The 20,874-nt window shown below is 37.2% G+C and overlaps 4 protein-coding genes across 5 annotated transcripts; 2 read left to right on the forward strand and 2 right to left on the reverse strand.

The window, feature by feature from the left end:
* Positions 1 to 1,552: 1,552 nt before the first annotated feature.
* On the forward strand, positions 1,553 to 4,570 carry LOC103987448 (probable methyltransferase TCM_000336). Its single transcript, XM_009405761.3, has 5 exons — positions 1,553 to 1,720; positions 2,586 to 2,762; positions 2,856 to 3,269; positions 3,385 to 3,657; positions 3,980 to 4,570. Exons 1-5 carry the CDS (start codon positions 1,568 to 1,570, stop codon positions 4,319 to 4,321), a joined length of 1,359 nt encoding a protein of 452 aa, XP_009404036.3. The 5' UTR covers positions 1,553 to 1,567; the 3' UTR covers positions 4,322 to 4,570.
* A 4,497-nt stretch (positions 4,571 to 9,067) lies between these two features.
* Positions 9,068 to 9,505, forward strand: LOC135597904 (bZIP transcription factor 11-like). The gene has a single exon (XM_065091407.1). The coding sequence runs from the start codon at positions 9,068 to 9,070 to the stop codon at positions 9,503 to 9,505; it is 438 nt and encodes a 145-aa protein (XP_064947479.1).
* Positions 9,506 to 11,161: 1,656 nt separating this feature from the next.
* On the reverse strand, positions 11,162 to 13,775 carry LOC103987424 (polygalacturonase At1g48100). Its single transcript, XM_009405724.3, has 8 exons — positions 13,461 to 13,775; positions 12,947 to 13,075; positions 12,526 to 12,684; positions 12,390 to 12,425; positions 12,101 to 12,308; positions 11,949 to 12,030; positions 11,754 to 11,862; positions 11,162 to 11,683 (listed from the first exon to the last, which is right to left on the reverse strand). The coding sequence occupies exons 1-8, from the start codon at positions 13,722 to 13,724 to the stop codon at positions 11,279 to 11,281; spliced, it is 1,392 nt and encodes a 463-aa protein (XP_009403999.1). The 5' UTR covers positions 13,725 to 13,775; the 3' UTR covers positions 11,162 to 11,278.
* Positions 13,776 to 15,276: 1,501 nt separating this feature from the next.
* LOC103987409 (probable prolyl 4-hydroxylase 6) lies at positions 15,277 to 20,151 on the reverse strand. 2 transcript variants are annotated; one of them, XM_009405706.3, is made up of 7 exons: positions 19,881 to 20,151; positions 19,744 to 19,801; positions 19,564 to 19,668; positions 16,485 to 16,542; positions 16,223 to 16,398; positions 16,094 to 16,154; positions 15,277 to 15,701 (listed from the first exon to the last, which is right to left on the reverse strand). In XM_009405706.3, the coding sequence occupies exons 1-7, from the start codon at positions 20,027 to 20,029 to the stop codon at positions 15,394 to 15,396; spliced, it is 915 nt and encodes a 304-aa protein (XP_009403981.1). In that variant the 5' UTR covers positions 20,030 to 20,151; the 3' UTR covers positions 15,277 to 15,393. The 2 variants fall into 2 exon arrangements, with proteins under 2 accessions (XP_009403981.1, XP_009403988.1); XM_009405713.3 differs by having other exon boundaries at positions 15,605 to 15,718; positions 19,881 to 20,150.
* Between the last annotated feature and the right edge of the window lie 723 nt (positions 20,152 to 20,874).

Below are 20,874 nucleotides of genomic sequence, written 5' to 3' on the forward strand. Positions count from 1 at the left end.
CTCCTTTACAATATAGAAGATTAAGATTTGAGTTTAAGAAACAATCTCTGTATGATCTTTTCAAATTTTTTTTGCTTTATTTTGTAAAATGTTACATTCTCTTTTAAATAAATACACATTTATTTTTAAGGAAATACAATTTTGTACAACAGCAATTGAGAAAGTTGGTATTAATTTCTTGTGAACTCTAGCAGCAGGTTTAGGGGAAAAAAATAATCCTTTGGTAAAAATGATTACAAGTTTTAGAGGATTACTCTTCTGATGTCTTCACCTGATTTTTATCATTGATTGACTGCATTTACTAAGCATTTATGAAACTGTTAATAATGAAATGGATAGATTTTGGCCATCTATAAGTTTAAGCTTTTTAAAGTGGACTCACAGGAGAGAATGGAGAAATAGAAGAAACATATCATTTAGATGAGATGTCATGATTTCATTTGCTTCGAAGTAAAGGGTAAGCATGGAAGCTCCAACCATCCAATGGGCAAGTGTAGCTTTCTCCCCTTTCTTCCTTTGGCTTGACTATGAAGGTAGTCATTGCAAGTTGCAATGCACACTGGATATGAACCATCACTGATGCCATGAAAAGTGAAAGGCATTGGCAAGCCATGAGAGACACAGAACAAGCACAACATTGCCATATCATACAGCCAATCTGCTGCCAAAAGGAAATGGTTCCTGTGGGGAACATAAGACACTCACATCACTTTATAGGTGAAGAAGACTCTTGATGATAAATAATAATAATAATAATAATATTACTAATTATTATTATTATAAACTCAAAAGATGATGGAGACAAGATTAGACAAGATTAGTTCTTTATATACTGTCGCATATAAACTTTCGGAGTACTAAATCTCTCTAGATTTAAGAGTCCTAAAGTAATTTTCTTTTAACACCACATGTTAGGTATTTAGAGAACAACCAACCCTTAATTTTCACCTGATTATTTTTTGTTCAAATAGAAATCTTTGAAAACATAAATCCCTTATCCCTAAGCAAATTGGTCTCCAAAAAACATGTTTTTAGTTAAGAATTTTCTTAAAAAATACTAACCAAAGTTAATAAATCTGAACAATAAACTATGCCATTTAGATCTTGTTTAGATTTAAAGATCCACTTCCTTCTTGGTTTGACCATGTAGACACTCATTGCAGGTTGCAATCCACACCATGGACTGAACCATCATGAGATGACTTGAGTGATCAAGTGAACTGATGAACAAAGAGGAACTCATCTGCTGCTAAAAGTAAATTGTTCCAAACAGTAACCTCTGCATTTCTTTTGCTCTGACATTCAACTGTCTATATGTACTTTCTTCACTTCTTTTTCTCTTTGGTTTGACTATAAAGCCACTCAATGAAAATTGCAATGCACACACACTATATATGAACCACAATTGGTGCCATGAGTGACAAAGTGAAGACAATAAACAAAGAGAAAAAGATAACAAGCTCCACCCTGCATTGTTTTTATAGCCATCTGCTGCCAAAAGGATATTGTTGTGAACAGTAAACTATGCAGACATCATATGCCATTCAAGTCTTTTTTAAATGTGGTGATGCCTTCTGCCCTTCCAATTAAGTTTGGCGCATCTTTTCTTCAAGTCCCCTTGGATTTTTCCGGAGCTTTCAAGGGGTGGAAGAAGCTTATTAAATCCTCCAACTCTGCCTTATCTTTGGGTTATCGTAACAGGAAGAAGTCTCAGTCCCAGGTATGTTTCCTTCCTCTTACAACTTTGCTCATTACTCAATGCAATAGAAATGGACTGTGTTTCTATGTTCGTCTTCCCTTTGATTCATGGGAGTTCTTAGATTTTAGCTCTATGAAGCAGGAAATTTCCGGTAAAGCCGACATTACAAATAAGAAAAGACATCCTTAGCTGCTGTGGCCGACTATTCGGATGCTTTACTGTAAATGATGCATGGAGAAAGTTGGACAGGAAAAAAGAATAATTGTTGGTTTCTCCTTGTCGTGTCTGAGAACAGCATTTAACGCTATATTGAGGGGATTAAAGAGAGGAAAATTGTCAAAATCAGGATCAAACTAAATAAAAAATAATTTCATGATATTTTCCAGATCTTACTTTCTGCATAACTATTTAGTTCCTCAAAGATGTTGATGGTTCTGAATCAACAGCTATGTTGATCATTAAGAATGATACCCAGTGCACTGATACCAGCTATTATAGCATCATAGATCTTTGTTGATAATAGGTTACATAACAGTTGTTTTCAATATTACTGTAGATTATTGACTATTTACAAGTCCTCTCTTTTCATCATATCAAGATTTAGATTTTCCCTATTTTGCACTGATCTTCTTCCAATCTCATGGTCCCCTCAATGCTATATTAGGTAGGAGTGATTTGAATAAATGATTAATAATGTTTAATGAGTTATAAAATAGGAGATTTTGTTGATTTTAGACAGGGCTGATGTGAGTAGTTGTTTAAGAAGGTCTAATTAATATGAGAGAGGAGATGAAAGATGTTATTCAGAACAAAGTGTTAGAGATAGGCACTCAGACTCACATTTTGCTTTTTCCTTGACAATTTCAAGAATTCCTAATCCATGTAGGGGAAACAAATAGAAGATCAAGAAAAGCTCAAGGCTGAATTGGCAACTAAAAGACTGGCAATGGCATCCTGTCAACCTCCAAGAACTACTGAACTTGTGACCATGGATGTGGAGAGTGTTCTTCACATGAAAGAAGGATTGGGTGAAACCAGCTATGCTCAGAATTCCTCCCTTCAGGTCAAGATCTTCCCTTTCATGTCAACAAATATCTAATGATTTTGACCTCCTCTCTTTTTTTTTTTTTTTTTCCATTGTCTGTTCTTTATTCAGAAGAAGAGCATGGAGGCCATAAAGCATATCATAGTAGACTCAGCAACAGATGTGTATGCCTCAAGAACACCAGGATGCTTCACAATTGCTGATCTTGGTTGCTCCTCAGGGACTAATGCCTTTTCACTAGTCAGCAAAATAGTCGAATCCATTCATGAAAAGGCTCGACAGTCGGAAAGGCCGACGCCAGAGATCTTGGTGTTCCTTAATGATCTTCCGACCAATGACTTCAATTCTGTGTTCCTGAATTTTCCGGAGTTCACTAGGAAGCTCAAAGGAGGCATTGAGCTGCAAGAAGGCAGTGCTCCATCTGTATACTTAGCTGCACTTCCTGGGTCCTTCTATGGCAGGCTTTCCCCAAGCAATAGTCTTGATTTCATCTATTCTTGTCATAGCTTGCACTGGCTTTCTGAGGTTAGCATTCAGTTCTCTAAATCCATATATGATCTCAAATAACTAAGTTCTTTCAGATAGATCTGATACATGTATTCATAAACTAAGAGTGAAGTGTTGTCCAATGAATCTGAAGGTTCCTCTGGGGCTTGTTGACGGTAATGGTAAGCCAATTAACAAGGGGAAGATATACATATCTAACACAAGCCACCCTGCTGTTCCTTTAGCATACTCGAGGCAGTTTCAGAAAGATTTCAGCCTCTTTCTCAAGTCAAGATCAGCAGAGTTACGTTCTGGTGGACGAATCGTTGTCCTAATTTTAGGAAGAAGAACAGATGATCACAGCGATAAGAGTGCAACAGTTTTGTGGGAACTTTTAGACCAGTCTTTGGCCATTATGGTCTCACAAGTGAGTGCCACTCTTTGTCTTTTATTCCTTTTAGTGTTCATCTGCAACTTGCAGGGATAAAAGAGTTCATTCCTTTGAAGCACTCGAAATGAGGTTTGGAAAGTAGACAAAATAATGTTCTTTTGAGTTCCTTGTCATTTTCTCTGTTGTTACATTCTGCATTTGCTTCATCTTCATCCATTCTCCTCAAAGATCATACAGGGATGTCTTTGGATTGAAAGCTCAAGATAAAATATAGCAAAATTATATTATAGTTTCCATTCCTTAAAGCAACTCTCATATCCTAAACCATTTCTACTATGTTCTTCTACTTGCCTCACAGGAAATGGTTGACGAAGAGAAGGTAGACACATACAATGTTCCATTTTATGCTCCATCAACAAAGGAGATTGAGGATGAAGTAGGCAGAGAAGGATCATTTGAGATTGACTTCATACAAGCTTATGAGCTGAACACAAGCACTGGAGATCCTCACAAGGATGCAAGAATCACATCGATGGCCATTAGAGCCATACAGGAGTCGATGATCACCCACCACTTTGGAGAAGGCATTGTAGATAAATTATTCCAAATTTATAGCGGATTGCTCAGTGAATTCTTGGTCAAACAAGAACTAAAATGTCCTCTCTTGATAACAGTTCTAAGAAAGCCACATCAAACATAAAATCTGGTCACACACCAGTATGAATAAATTACTTCAAAGTCGACAATGACAACAGCATTGCTTCATCTTTGGATAGGCATCTTCATCTTTTCAGCTTCAAATTCAACAGCATGTTCTTTATCTTTGTAATTTCTCCTTTGAGAGCCTTCTTAAATTCATGCTCATCCCAGTCATAGGCTGGTATGGCATTTTGTTTCCTACTATACTTCCATATCAAGTGAATATACTGTGGCATTTGTATTGTGTGTACCATTTTGATCCTCCAAAACTTACTTTTACTGCTACTCATGGTTTTGCTGTGCCATTATGTGTTCCTAAGGACAGATTTTGTTCATGTACTTTCCATGAGGAAGAAGAGAAGCTGCTTAATGAAATAAGAATGCTGAACAGAGGAAGGAGACTAAATGTGAAAGATACTGAGGCTAGATAGTGCAGTCTTTTGGAGGAGAGAACTGTTGCCAATGACCTTTCAAGGAAGGACAATAAATGATAAGCAACTTTGCTTCTTTCATGTTCATCATCACTTCTTTCATGCCAGAAAAAAAAACATGCAAAGTTCTATTTGATATATATTATAAAAATTGCAACACAAGAAGGGTTAGGAGAAGAGAAAGTTTATTCCTCTGAGAGGCAGGAGAAAGAACCAGAGTTGCCAAGTTCACCATCGTCCTAACAATAACTATACAACCTTACTCTTGCAAGCAAAGACATTTTATGGTAAGGTGTCTGCTAACCAAAGAATTCTTCCTTGTGATGCCTTTGCAATCCAAGTTAAAAGGTATGTGTTAACCATGTTGGCCACATGTTTGAACTGTTTATTTCAGAAGAGTATTTGAATCTACAATTCATGAAAATTTTTCCCTACTACAATGCTTATTATTATTCCTCACTATAATAGACACCATTTGCTAGGTTTGGTTTCATTTGTCATTTCCTTTGGTCTAGAGTCATTAATTTTCCCTCAGGCCACAAGTCAACTACAGTACAATGGGCAATAAATCTAGCACGTCATCTAATCTGATGTCAGTGATGAATATTAGGGAAACTTGATCTGAAGAATCTTAAAATGAGAATTTAAATTTCTTCATGTTCTTAGGACTCTTCATCCTCTAAGGTGTACTTGATACATATAACCATTTCAAGAAATGTTCTTTAATTCATTCTTAGTAAAATTTCATCCTCTTTTTCTTCTTTTAAATATTATGACTGGTGTCTCTATTTATTTCAAAAGTTGTTGCTCTTGACAGTATAATTTATAATTGCATGAATCCAACATCATGATTGACAATCCTTCTTTTGGTTAGTCCTAGTATCTAAGCCATAGCTTTGATTAAAAAGAACAAAGCTGGTGATTTCATTTAGTAGATATCATAACATAAAGGTTTTGTGTTAATTGCCAGCTGCTTCGGCCTTTTGTGTGATGTTCTTGATTTCAGTCACCGTCGTGCCAAAGTAATGCGCTTTCGGATATTAGAGCAGATATCAGCAATCTAACAATTGTTAGTTGGACTACTTTCCTAACTTGAAATAAAGACTAAGCAGAAACACAGTTTTTTTAGGAATGACAATATAAATAATTGCATTTTGTCAAGAATCTCATATCCCACTCTCAACCAATGTTGTTTACCACAGCACCCAAGTAGTGTTCCTCCATGGCACCTAAAATGAAAAAGCATCCTGTTCCCTAAATAACACTTTAGTGATATTGGATTACACATGCTGAGCATGAACATGCAGTGTTTTATTGTGTTTTATCAGTTGGTATCAGATCAATCTTTTTTAGTTGGTTATGTAAGAGCAATGAAAGATTGAGGCAGTAGTACATGTCCTTTAAAGCAAAAGCTGTTTGCCATGTAAATACTCATGTTACTGGAAGAAACATATCACTATTACAATGCCAAATGGCCCAGTTGCAGAACATTTTCTTAGATGGAAACAACTGCAGTACACAATGTGAAGTTACATGTCAGAATCCAGTTAAGAAGAAAGAGCTCACTAAACATGTTCTTGTTTTAACTTAGGATTGTATGGTCTGGTTTTGTTTTATTCTTTTCACATCTAGGTTTCTGTATGCATGAAAGATGAGAACTTCCAGAAGCATGTTTCATCAGTATTAGAGTCCTTTGTCTAGCTGATAGACATCTTGACCATAGAATTGCAGGTTCTAAAAAGCTAAAATAAGATCTAGCACCTTCTTCATGCCACACATGACAATCACCTTCTAAATTCTAAAGCCTTCTTGAAACAAAAAGTAAAGAACTATGGATGTGATTAAGAAAATGTTGCTTCCTGTCAAAGTTTATGAGCAGCCATTCTAGAAAAGACAAGTGTTGTCATTGTATAAAATAAGATCTGGAAACTTCTCAACACTTTCATCATCTTCATGCTACACATCACAATCATCTTCCAAAGTCTGCTGAAGATCATGCAAAAGAATTTCTCTGTTAAAACCCCAATGTCATGACAAATCTACATATAATTTCTGACTGCAGTACAAAAAAGCTTGGTGGTCACGAGGGTTCACCATTGAATTAGGCACTCTAGCTTGCGTAACAGGAACACTTTGATCCTTTTTTCTTTATCAAAGTAGAAAGTGAAGCAAATAAACTGATCAAAGAAGAGACATTTGTTTAAGAAAGTCACCAGACAACTGCCTCAAGATAATGAAGGAAAAGCAAGACTTCTGCTATATGCTCCCACCAAAACTGATGCAGGCGGCTATGGATGTCCCCTAGTATTCCTTAAGGTCCAAATCCATCTTCTCACCACTGGCACAGTTTTGTCTCATCAGGACATTTGCTTGCTGTTAGACCATGGACATCTAAGATACTAGGGGGACCTTGATTAACCTGGTGAAGCCACCTACCTCCTAAATTCTTGAAAGTTTGGAAGTCATTCTTACCTTTGGAATTGCTTTCAAGGATAATTCAACAAAAACGTAACTATCTAGTTTGAATGATTTGGACTCAATAGTACACTGTAAAAGACAAAGGCATTATTTCTTATTAATTCATCTACCTTTTCCAAGTTTTGCAGCACATTCATGTACCATGTGAGCAATGTTTCTCAAATGTGATCAAATTGAACTTACCTGGATGTTTCCAAGGCAAATGTGGTCAACTAAGTCCAGTACTATGAAAACATTCTTATACTCCTTGATCAATCTTCCACTTATTTTCTTACTATCAACTAACCCACTTGCTCATCCAACATTTTAGGTGAGACCCACATGAGCAAGCCTATAACTTCAGATCCAGCTATGATGTTTCATTTGATAGTTATTGAATTAATGATATTGGATGGTTCATAACTTTTTGCTAGTAAAACACATGTTAGATATTAGTGTGAATTGGCTTCATAGCAAGAGAGAGAGAGAGAGAGAGAGAGAGAGAGAGAGAGAGATCAATTTATCTGAGGAGTTCAATTGGCACTTTTGTATAGAACAAGATCCTGAATGCAATAGTATTCTACTGAAGAAACTCCCTAGTGCCCACATCAAATGGTGATGGCAGCAGGGTAGTCTTTATCTAATGGCTGAAGTAGGACATAACCTAAGCCATTACTGCTTTATGGGTGCTCTTAGATGTTGTAGTGTTCTACCTCATTTGCAAAAGGAAACCATGGACATATCTTTAGAAATTAGGCTGCATTTGTCTTCTATCAGCTTTATCATTTCCATTGATGAATGAAAAGTAGTGTCCCATTCACCTAATCTAAGATGAGCATCCTTCACTAAATGCAAACCAAAAGGAGCACTACTCTGAATCCTTTTACATGGAGTTAACCAAGTAACTGAGCTAAGTTAGACCTCTCTGTTAGTGCTTAGACTAATAGTTATGTCATTAGATATAGATAATTGTATGGGAATATTTCACACTATTTAGTGGTTTATTGAGATATCCTAATCTCATTTTATTCGTATTCTTAGGCAAATGTTTTCAGCCATGAGAAATAAAATCCACCGACTGCAATTGGATAGCTGTGTGAGATGTCATTCATGCCCTCTTGAAAGGAATCAGTCACTCCCTCTCTAGAACTGTTTCTAAATTTTTATTCATCTCTTTGTTGCCTTCTTTTCCTTCATTTTGCTCTATAAATTCCACCCCTGTCCTCACCTCCAATTCCCTTTTCCCCTTCTCCTCTCCTCTCCTCCCTCGCTTTGCTTTATCGAGGTTATGCTGCTCCGGCCTTCTTCCACTGTTCTTCCCCTGCCTTTGGTGGTCTTCTGTTCCAAGAACTCTTTGGGGAAACCCCATCAGATTCTTTTCTGGAACTACTGATTCTGTTTCAGAACCCAAGGAACAATCATCAAGGTCCGGCCTTTTCTTGATTTCTGGTGTAAAAATCCCACCTTGCAGCTGAAACAAGGGAGGTTTACCTGTTCTCTTGGTTCCAAGTTCTGTGCTTCTCTGCATCAAAGCTTTGTTTTCCTTTCACATGCATCATCACATTCTCTTGTTGTTTCCGATTCATGTCGGCTATCCTAAGTGAAATCCTACTCTCTGGGTTTATGATAAGTTCCACACTTCGGCGCAGGACTCATCTTGTTCAATCCTTCTCTGTTGTCTTCCTTTACTGGTTTTATGTATTCTCATGATCTTGTTCTCAGATCTGAGCATATCTATAGTCTCTCAATCTCTTCGTCCTTTTTCCTGTAATCCTTCAAAGTTCAAAGGATAACGACATCTTTCACGTAGATTTCCACCCAAGATCTTGTCTTTCCTAAGCAACACTACCAAATCTTCCATGGCTTCTTCTCCTAGTGGGACTTCCTCCGGATCCAGCCAGCTCCAGAATTCTGGTTCAGAAGAAGACCTGCAGGCCGTGATGGACCAAAAGAAGCTAAGGCGAATGATATCGAACCGCGAATCCGCGAGGCGGTCGAGGATGCGCAAGCAGAAGCATTTGGACGAGCTGATGGCACATCTGAACCAGCTGAGGAAGGAGAACCGCCAGCTCTCGACAGCCTTCAGCCTCACCAAGCAGCAGTATGTTGCAGTGGAGGCTGAGAACTGTGTCTTGAGGGCTCAGATGATGGAGCTTGGCAACAGGCTGCAGTCTCTTGATGAGATCCTCAGCTTCCTTAACATGAACATCAACATCAGTGGTCATCAAATGATTGACAATTCCATCAAATGTTTGAATCAGCCCATCATGGCCTCAGCAGACATGTTCTACTATTGACAGACCAAAAAGGTCACTGGCACTGTATGACTGTGGTGTTTGTCATGTTGTGGTCGACTGTTTCGTATTTTACCTTTGTGTCAAGTGTTGTGTGTGTATGGAGTCAGGGTGGAAGGAGTTTGCATGTTGTGATGAAGACCTTGAAGTATGTCAGGTTTTGGTTTTGGTTTGTATGTGGTTTATTACCTACATATGCATTCAGAGCCAAGATTGTAATAGGTCTTTCTTTATAATACATGAATAGTTGAATTCAGATGAACAATGCATGCATCAAACGCACACACACACAAGTAGAAACCAGATGGATTTTGAAAAGGATGTTGATTGTGTTTGATTCTGAGAAAGATGTTTAGAGTTGATTTTGTTTATTCAGAAGATGTATGAAGAATTTCTGAGAGGTAAAAGTGATGTGAAAACTGTAGTAATTTGGGCTCAGAGAAGTAGAAACCAGAAAGCAGATGGATTATGCAGAAGAGGATACTGATCTTGTTTGATTCTAAAGAAGATGCTCACTTGCCCTTAAATGGTGGAAGAACTGATTTTGTTTCATTATTATTTGAAATAGTTTCCGATAAGACTGTTTATATTAATCCTCTCTTGACTACTAAGTATGTTCTTTACTTCTTAGGTATGTTCTTCAAGTATGTTCTTTACTTCTTAGGAGATTAAGATGAATGGCATACAAAACTAGAATATAGGTGAATTTTGAGAAGGATGCTTAAAGAGCTTATTATGTTTGATCAAAAAATAATTCAAAATAGTTAGGTCAATGATGACAGAAAACAAGTCTTCATGTTTGTGCAAACTAGAATTGTGCATTAAACAATATGCACAGCAATTGAGGAGTACTGATAAAGAAAGAAAGCCTCTTTGGTTTCCCAAAATATTAAAATAATTAAAGTAGTATCACTGTTGCTGATGTCCAAACTTTGCTTTTCCTTTTTGGATTGAGTTGGGTAGCCACTTGAAAGTGGCTCACAGTAATGAATTGAATTGAATATGTTAGGGTATGAGGTTACACACTTCTTTGTCAAAATGAGCAAACCACATTATAAACTCACCTCAGATTTAGTAAGATTCAATCAAAAAGAGATATTCCAAATTCTAATGTGCAAATAAATCAATGTAAATATGAATGTGATCCAAGTAAAATTAACCATTAACCACCAACCTACAGTATAATCTCCCTCTCTCTCTCTCTCTCTCTCTCTCTCTGTGCATACTTGCAATTGTTTCAGGAGAAAACACTTTGATACATGAGAATTGTTCAGCCAATTTGCAGGCAGGTAAAGATGCTTCATACCATCGCCTTTTTGTTTCTGCATGAACCAATTGTGCTCCTTCTTCCTTCTTGTTGTTGACATGTTTGCTGAGAAGAAGTGCTTTAGGTGGTGGATTTAGGTTGTTTGCTTCTCATATCCTGTTTGAGTGTCAAGTGGTATTATCTCTTTATCCCTTCTTCAAGATATAATATAAATCAAATTTAAGTTTCTTGTTTGATGAGGCTCAGATTTCCAGTTGGACGAGCGAGAAATGTCAGATTTCCAGTGCATCGCCTATTGGATCCGAGGCCTTATCTCTTACTCTTTCTAGTGTCTATGGCTAAACAGGAACGAGGCCACAACTATCAGGCGTGAGATGCATGCCGTAGTTCTCTCTTCATTTGTTTGATCATGAACAGCTGTTGATGTTGAGCCGTAACATTGCTTATTTAGATCGGTAAAGATCTTGCCAAACACATTTCAACTCACACAACAATTGTTTTCTTCCTCATCAGTAGTAACAAGTGTCATTGTGAGACTTCATCTGGGCCTTCATCAACCTGGTAGGCCTCTGCAAGCAACCAAGGCTGAGCGGGTGAAGGAGACCTTGCGACTCCCCGTATGACTTCCAACAGAAGGCCTCTCTAGGAACTTGAGTCTCGTTCGCCGGCGACAGCTCGATGTCCCTTAGTGCTACGCCGGTGCATGGCATGCCATCGCTGCAGGCCAGATTCATGGGTTGAAACCTGTAGGTCCCTGATATCTTCTTGTACGTGACCTCGGAGATAGCTACTGCATCCGTCCTGTTCCTGCATGATCTCCTGTTGCAGTAGTACTGATCGATCACGATCGGCACATCGACGTCGACGACCTGCACGTTGGAGAACGACACGTTCCTGACCGATCCTACGCCGCCCTGAAAGATCAAATCTGAAGTCAGCTCAGAGTTCTGAATCTGCTCAGTTGCTATGCGCTGCAGAGTTTACCTGCCATGTTTTAATCCTTACTCCAGATAGAGCATTTTGGACGGTGACACTATTAACGGAGATGTTGGAGACACAGGCCAAGCTACTTCCCTTCCCCAGCCCTCCCACGCTGCCACGATCTCATATGGTCAGTAAAAGTGAAGATTTAGTCTGCAAATTTGTTGTTTGGGATTTCTGGTTTTGATGTTTCTTCACCTGATTCCATGACCTGGGCTGCATCTGAGATGGTGGATATGAACATTAGAGCATCCAGCTTGTATTGAGACGCAGTCATCACCTAGAAAGATACAGTAGAAAATGATCAACATTGCAGTGGCTGCATTGGCTGGCATTTTTGTCATCCTCACCACATCCGATATCAGAGTGCTTGATCTCGACATCTCGAGTGTTCTGAAGGTGAATGCCATCAGTGTTGGGACTATCTTTCGGTGAAGAAATTGTAATGTTCTTCACTTTGACACCCTGAGAGCTGTCAAATTTCAGATGGCACAAAGGGCTGTTGATGATCCGAATGTTGCGAACCGTAACGTTGTAGCACTTGTACAACCTGATCACCTGTAACAAAGAACATGTCTTGAACTGGGATCCAGGACAGGTGATAAATCTAACTAGGAATCAGAGAATGAAATGTCATACAGTTGGTCTCATAGATGATCCATATTTGGTCTCTTTCTGCAACAAGAAATCCAAGATTACAGCTTTTAGTTTGATCAGACACTGTGACCAGAAATAATAGCTTCTGTCTATGCATGTGTTATATTCTTTTCCTCACCTCAATGTGGTGGCTTTCAGAGATGTTCCACAGTACAAAACCCTGACCATCTACAGTACCACTTCCTTGTATGGTGAAGTCATGAAGCCATTTTATGTTGATCCATTGATAGAGGTTGGATTTAGCCACACTTGAAGGAGCCACAAGAGTTCCATCTATCTGAAAATTAAGTGCAATCACTCCGGTATATTATAGCAGCAGTTTGTGATATGTGAGGCAGTGAACATGAAAAGGCAGATGCGCAGCCACATAATGTTAGATAAAAACATCTTCTTAGACATGGAAGAAGTCACTTGGCAGATTCAGCTAATTCATAGAAGATGTAGGTGGCAGCTGATGTTTTTCAGCAGAGTAATTTGCTAGTGTTTAAATCAAAAAAAGAAAACCATCACCACAAAAGAATATAGGAAAGAGAAAGAACCTGGAGAACAAGGTGAGGCATGCAAGGGCCCTGAAGAGTGATTGGTCTAACAAGAAATTTGAACTCTGATGGTAGCTCTATGGTTGCTCTGGGAACCAAGCAAGCAGCTTTCCATGCTGCTTTGAATGCCTGTACATGAACACACATAAAGAATGTCTTACTGTAGCTTCACATGAATAATTCACTAGATCAATGCTCAATGTAACATAACAAAGGATAAGAGCTGATGAATCTGACAAGGAAGGTTATTTGACAACTACAGAGAATTATACCAATACTAGTCACTGATGGTTGTATGTTCCAAGCAAGAGTTGCAATTTAATGTGTCTAAAAGAATTAATAACTTGAATTGATTGCTTCTGCAAAACAGCTTACAAGCTCATGTTCTTAACAGAAGCTTTTTAAAACTTCAGAATTTGAATTTGGTAGCCCTTCAGAACGGAGTGCAGAATGCTACATTATGATCTAGTCGATGAATATGGAAGAAACTGGCAACAACTCAAGTGCTTCATACCTTTGAATCATCAGCAACTCCATCTCCAGTAGCTCCAAAGAACAGGATGTTGAATTTTTTTGAATGAGGCATGTAAGAACCATGTTGATTAGCTGTAGATGGTGAAGAACTGTAAGAATGGCCAAGGCCAGGATCATGTCCACCATGTCTCAGAACTTCACTTGGCTTCAAATGGCTCCTCATTGGTGATACAGTAGATAGTATGCTAGAAATGGCCAACCAAAGGAGTACATGAGAAACAGGCAAGTGATTTCTGTCCCTCATGATGAAACTTCAGTGTTCAACTTAGTTGGTTCCACAGACTAACAGCCAATGCTGGAAGTTTCAAGTGTTTGTCTTCCCCAAGCAGGTAGTTAGCAGTTTATATAACAGTTGGATCATACAAATACTGCCTATTGATTAGCATACTGCCAATTATTTTTCCTCCTCCTATGGAATAGTTTATTCGATTTCCAAGATTTTAAACTCAAATCTGATAATGGTCAAAAGAAGCATTTAACTTTTCAATTTCAGCAGAATGCTTAGCATGTGTGACTGCAGAGTAAAGATGTAGGACAGTGAGATATGAGCATATAGGATCTATCAAGCAGCATTGTGTTGGACCAGAATGGTTACTTTCTAAAGCATTGGAAATGGCAAAGTGCAAAAAAGAGAGACATCCACTTTGATAGAACATGGACTCTGGAAAGTACTTATCCTAAGGGACACTTTACAACATGGCTGACAGGTTTATTACTTCCACAAAGATCACAACTAGAAGCATTAAGGAAGTTATCTGGGACCTTCAAGACACAGACAAGGAACAGAATCTGAGACTTCCTTTTACATTTGTCACCAGTTGTGTGTAGGTTCAGATCAAAAAAATTCAGTGAGGCCAAGTTGAAGAAACTGTGAACCCTGTTGCTTGATGCCTTCCAAATTCAACTTAGTGGACCAGAAAAAATGCACATCCAAGTTAGAGTGCCTTGAGGGAAAATTGCAAAGGATGCAGTTTAAGATTTTGTGATCTCTAGGAGAAGGGTGGAAGCCACTGCTGGTACTCAAGTTCCTGGGGTTCAAATCCAAAAGACTTTATGAATCCTGGTCAGACTGTCAGATGAGTAAATCTGCAGGGTATAACCTTAGCAATAGAACAAAAAGAAATAATTCTTTCTAGGTGGTGGGCTGCATGATGTGGATGGGGGAAAAAGGAAAAAAACTCATCTTCTTCATACTGCAGAGATCTACTACTGATCCTGAGCCTTCTTTATTCCTTTGTTGCTTTAAGCTGTTGCAGAGCAGTAACTATTTTGGCAGCTTTTTGTTACCCCCAACCTACAGCACTTGCAAAGAGTGAGTGTGGGAGCTGAATGGGTTGGTCTATATATATATCAAGGCCTGCAATCCTTTTCTGTGGATTTTATAGCCTCCTTGATTTAGCTAAAGCATTTTCTTTAAGAAAATATGATGAGAGATAGAGAGACCTAAAAAGATAAATATGGATTCAGATGCTTTTAATTTAACTAGGGATATTAATGTTATTCAGAGTCTTAAATAACAATCAAATAAAAGATGATGAATACATTCTTGACAATCAAGTGACATTCAAATAACAATCAAAGAAATGAAAAGAAACTCATCTCAAAGAATCTTTCATTCTCACCAACCATCTAATAAGGAATGTAATAGGCCTCATGATTAATAAACAAGATGTGCTCGATTTTGAGCAGAGTTTCCTGTGAGGATCAGTTCCAACTATACGCATCAAACTGGATGATCTCACTACACAAAGAATGTAAGCTATAAAATTAAAGGGACAAAGCTTGCACAAAAACCATAAGAAAATTATGGACTAGATTTCAGGTTTCCTGTCCTTTTCATTTGCTTTCAGCGAATGCTATGTATACAATCAAAACTATGCTGAGTAAGACTGCACTACCACATAACTGGTAACCTACAAAGAGCATACATTGCAGCTCTTTCTACAAAATCCAAGTGAATCCTTGGATCCTACCATATAGAGAGGATTCTTTGCACATTCTCCTGCTGCAGCCCACTGTGGGCAAAGAACATTCTCATCTTCACATGCGTCGCTTGACCTGTTTTTCTCTGGTTTGTCGAAAGACCTCACATGAATCCATTTTGTTGCAGACCACTTCTCGCCTTCTATAACAGGGCAGCTTCCATGCAAGCTTTTAGGATCTGTTGTTGCATCAAGGTGGAGACTAAAGAAGAGCAAGGCGTCACCTTTTTCAGGTTTTACTGCACAGACAACCAAACTAAGGGAAGACTGAAATGTTCATAAATGATAGATATTGCTTCTGTGTTCAGAAACAAATACATATGATGTGTAACCAGAATTCTTTTAAACAATTTAACAGTTAAAGTTTAGGAAGTTAACAGAACCAAACAAAAAAGGTTAAATATCCAGACCACTTTATGCTTAATCGTGAAACTAGGCACAGAAACCACTGGATACAATCCAAAGCAAGTCAAATCATGAAGCAGCATTTATCTTTAGATAGTCATGATTTCATGAAATACAAATGCAATGATTTGGGAAATTTTCTATCTATATTCTATTAGGAACTTGAATCAAGGTCTACATGAAGTGCAAAAATGATATGAATCAACAGTGGTGTAATGTGTGATACCTGCATAACCATTTTTTGCACAATCTGACCAGGTATCATTCTTCAACTGAGATAACTTACCCTGAAAATGATGATGAATGTAGACATAAGAGAGATCTTCTGCAATGTGGCTATTAGTGAAATTGTTACCTCTGAGTTGGGAAAGATGGTCTCCCCACCCTTCTGAACATTGGATAAGTACATCAATACAGTGGCAACTCGATGACCGCCGAGTTGTTGATTGGTTTGGTCATGAAAATAATCAAAATGTGGCTCATATTTTTCCCCAAGTTCATAGTGCAGTATTTGCATGGACTCGCCATTCTCTAGTAAAAGGATGAACATAGGGTCATCACACAAACGATAAGATAAAATATGAATCTTTACTACTAATTTAAGGAAGATCTGTAACCTTCTGGAAGGAAGGTCCAAGCAGCAATCCTCTTCTCAATTCTTGCAATGACTTCATCCTACAAGGAGACGATAAAGTGCATAAGATTTTGGTGTCTAGACAATATTTTGGATGCAACTACCATGGTCATAACAAAGGAATAAACCAGTTGGATGATCAATCCAATGCAAAAATGTTTTGCTGCAAGGAACAATAAGAAAATTCTGTGCATTACAGTTATGCTATAGCTCATTACAAACATAAATATCTGATCTAACAATCTAAGATACCTTGCATACTTTAATCTGTCATACTCTTATGTCTAGGTAGAAAAGAAACAGAAATGTAAACATATACCATGGAATTCACTAATATTCTGAAAAACCCTCACAAGACCATGAGCAGAATAATATTTTATCATGCTTCTAACATAATCTGAAAAACTTGGAAAGAGAACAACAATTTGTTGAAATATCTAAGCTTGATGATTCAATGCTGAATCATATTAAACAATCATAGGTGTGAAATAACTTAAAATAATTACCCAAGACAAGAAACTTTTTCATAGTACAAGCAGAGATGCAGGCATGCCACTTAATGTGGTTCATGGAACAGTGAAGGTAGGATTAGTCAATTTGTGGTTTTTGGAACAGTTTCTGGGGTTAGAGGGATCTACTGGTAGCTACACCTTAAATTTCTGTCAAAGTCACATACTCTCTATCTTCCCTCCAGCTATCCATAGCACAACATTTTATGCTCTCTATCCGTCACCTGGATGACTATTCTTCACGACATGCTATCATTTATTTCTGACAGAAAAGGCTGCAATGGAGATTAAAATACATTATAGACATTATAGGAGGTCACTATAAAAAGAAAGGAAAGGTCAAATTGTAGAGGAAGGATCCAACCAAGCAATAAGCCATCCTACGTTATGACAACAACTAGGATTCTCCAGTTTGTTTCTAAATCCTTCATATCAACGAATAGAAGGAAAGAAGTTTAAAAACTTACATGAATATCCCATGGTGAGCAGAGTGAAAACTGTGTAACTGTATATCAGGGACAAGTCAATACAACCTGTGTAAAACCAAATATGGTGCTTTCTTTTTATTTCTTCGTTTTCCAAACTTCAAACTGTATGAATATCTCATCAATCTTTCTAGCTTGTTCCCGATTTTGGGGGCAAAATCAAGCTTGGTCCGGGGCCTCGGGTTTTCTGTCATATTGTTCACTATCCAGTAATTTCAAGTTTTCACTACTTGAACCCAAAAGTTTCATTGTATAACAAACTGCAAAGATTGTCACTTTTCCAGGCTTGTTCCCAAATTTTGGAAAAAAAAAATAATGGGTCCTTGTGTTCACTATTGAATAATTTCAATTTTTTACTATTTGCTATACAATGAAATTTTTGGGCTCAAAGACCTGTTCAGTGCTAGCCCATGCAAAATCATATATGTTCATTCTTTCTTTATATTTTTATGTTTTCCAGATTAAAGCACATCTACATTCCATCACTCTCTTTGGCTTGTTTCAAGGATAAAAACACAGAATTCCCAAATTTGGGGCCCTTGTTATCTTTTAAACTAATGACTTCTTATTCAGTAACTTCAAGTTTGTACAACTTTTGTTATCTAATGAAGATTTTGACTTCTCATCACATTGTTTTTCCAGCATTACAAAAAGAACAAAATCCAGCTCATATAAAAAAAATGAATATTATATATATACATATATATGTATGTGTATATATGTATATGTATATATATGTATATGTGTATATATGTATATATATATATATATATATAGACATATATATATATATATATAGACATATATATATATATATATAGACATATATATATATACACACATATATATGTATATATATATATATTAGAAAAAGGAACTGCAACATAAAAAAGAAAAAAGAAACTCATGCACTAGTATGCAAAGGAACCCAATAAGGGCTTTCCTTCTCCTACCAACATCAGGTAAATTGAAATATAGGAAGTCAGACCATGTCTTTTGGGTCAAAGTAATTAGTATTTTTTTCCTAAACAGAAAAAGTCTTTGAAAATAGAAAATTTTAAATATAACCAAAATTGTATGTTTGTTTTCCCTAGCACTTCACATTTACAGTACAAAATTTGGAAGAATTTGAAATGCATTTCTAGAAAGGAGATGCCATCATCTTTTGATTTGTATTATCATGATGCTGATAACATTCCAGACAATGTTTTAAGATCAGACAAAAATTTAACCATGTGGACACTAATTAGTCAATCATCAGCTGTGCCCACTTTTTTTATCTCACATTTCTAGGTTCTTTTTTCACAGAATCAGTTCCTTTTTTCAGAATTAAATTACATATTCAGAAAATCTCAGACAGTGGAAGGAAATGAAAATAAGAAGCATCCTCACCTTAAAATCAATTCATGAATCAACTTTATTGTCATCTTCAACCATTGTAAATGTATTATATAAGTACTTTATAAAGGCGTATGAAACAGAAAACAAAGAGAAATGGAGAAAAGATGGAGAAGTGACTAATAAGGAGACATCATATATGGAATCCACTACTAAAGAACATTTTTACCCACTTCCAAACATTATATTTCTAATTCTAAGAGAACTCCCAAGTTACAAAGTCTCTAGGTCTCCAGGACATCATTGACTTAACTACAATTTCAGCAGACCTGAAGTTCCATCAAATAGAAAATTGACATTAAATAAGACGCGCCATCAAAAAGTACCTAAAAAAAAAACTGAGAGACACAATACTAAGATAACTTGAGAAATGAAAAGCCTCCTGCTACTATTTTCAGTCCAACGATTCCAAATGGTCACCTCAATAGGAACTCCTTAATGAGAACTAGGATGACCAAATTGTTAAGTGATTATCATGTCAATACTCAATAGAGTTTTCAAACAACCAAAGACAAATGGTTGTTCCAAAATTTGATAACTCATCACCTGTAGCGCTTCAGGTGAGAATAAGGACGGTTATGCTTGAAATCGACCAGAAAATTCACGCATCAAAGGAGCTCTTTTTAAAGAAAGAAGAGGACTAGAAAGGCCAGAAACATGGAATCATCACCTGGCGCTTCTCAAGGAACATTCCAGAGCTCGTCCTAACCTCGCTCATCACACTCTTACCCGATTCATTATCCGCAACCATGGATTTCTCCAGCTTATCCTTTGCCTGGTTCCACGCACGTCATTAAATTACAAACGTGGCCACGGCAACCAAAATGAAGAGAGATCAAGAGATTCTAACCAGCGTCATAAGGTGATCGCATTCGTCATAGGAAAGGAACCGCTTGTACAGGAAAGCCCTACCAACCAAAAGCCGCCAAAGTAAAGATCGAGGCCATAAGATGGAAGCACAAGAAGGGAACACCCGAGATTCCTCACCTGGGGCGCCACGAGAGCTGGGTGACCCGAGTGGGATCGAAGAAGTCGGAGTCCGCTCGGCCCAACGACGATCCAACAAGAAGAAGGGCTGCGAAGAAGGGGAAGAGGACGGGTCGAAGAAGATCGTACGAACAACAGTAGATTCCCATCGCAGCGGAGGATGGATGCGGATCGGCGAAGAATGCTGCTCCGAGAGAGAGCGGAGAGGAAGAGAAAGGGGAGATGCTCTTCGCCGATCGACCCGTGACGCCTTCCTTTCTCGAGAAGGCTGAGATGATAATAATAATAATTATTATTATTATTACGGTTAGTATTATTATTATTATTGGAAAGAGAAGAGAAAACTTGGCATTAGCTGTCGGTTGGGATTTAATAATAATAATTATTATTATTATTCCGTCTTCGGTCAATTTACGCGCTCGTATACCCTCCGGAGATTGCAAGGACGGTGACTCACCAGAAAGGCGTGGGGTCGCCGAAATGAGCATTTTTTGTCGGTCAAAATCGCGTCGAACGAAGGTGTTGGGTAAACGTCTCATAAAATTAGAATTATAATTGTAGATGTTTAAACCTATTTGAACCGAACTATTAAGGATTGATCGTCTTATTTTTATTCGATTCAATTAAAATAAAATAGTCTATATATTTTGATCAATGTAATCGAATCAATTCAAGATTGATTAATTTGGTTTGTTAATTAATTTATAATTTTGAAAAATTTTAAAAATATTTTTTAAAATAAATCGATTTAATTGAATTGAATTGAATCGAAATTTTGGTTAAATAGAAATTAAACTTATGTTATTTATAAAATTAAATATTTTATATTGATTTAATTAATCGATTTAAATTGGTTAAAGTTTTAAGATAATAAATTCAACCAAAATAATAAATGAATTGGTCCACTTCAAATTATGTTTAATTTCATTAAAATTATATATCGATTCGATTTGAAACCTCTAATTATAATTAAGGAGTTTTATAATTTAGATAT

Source organism: Musa acuminata, chromosome BXJ2-1, assembly GCF_036884655.1.
Source record: "Musa acuminata AAA Group cultivar baxijiao chromosome BXJ2-1, Cavendish_Baxijiao_AAA, whole genome shotgun sequence".
NCBI lineage: Eukaryota > Viridiplantae > Streptophyta > Magnoliopsida > Zingiberales > Musaceae > Musa > Musa acuminata.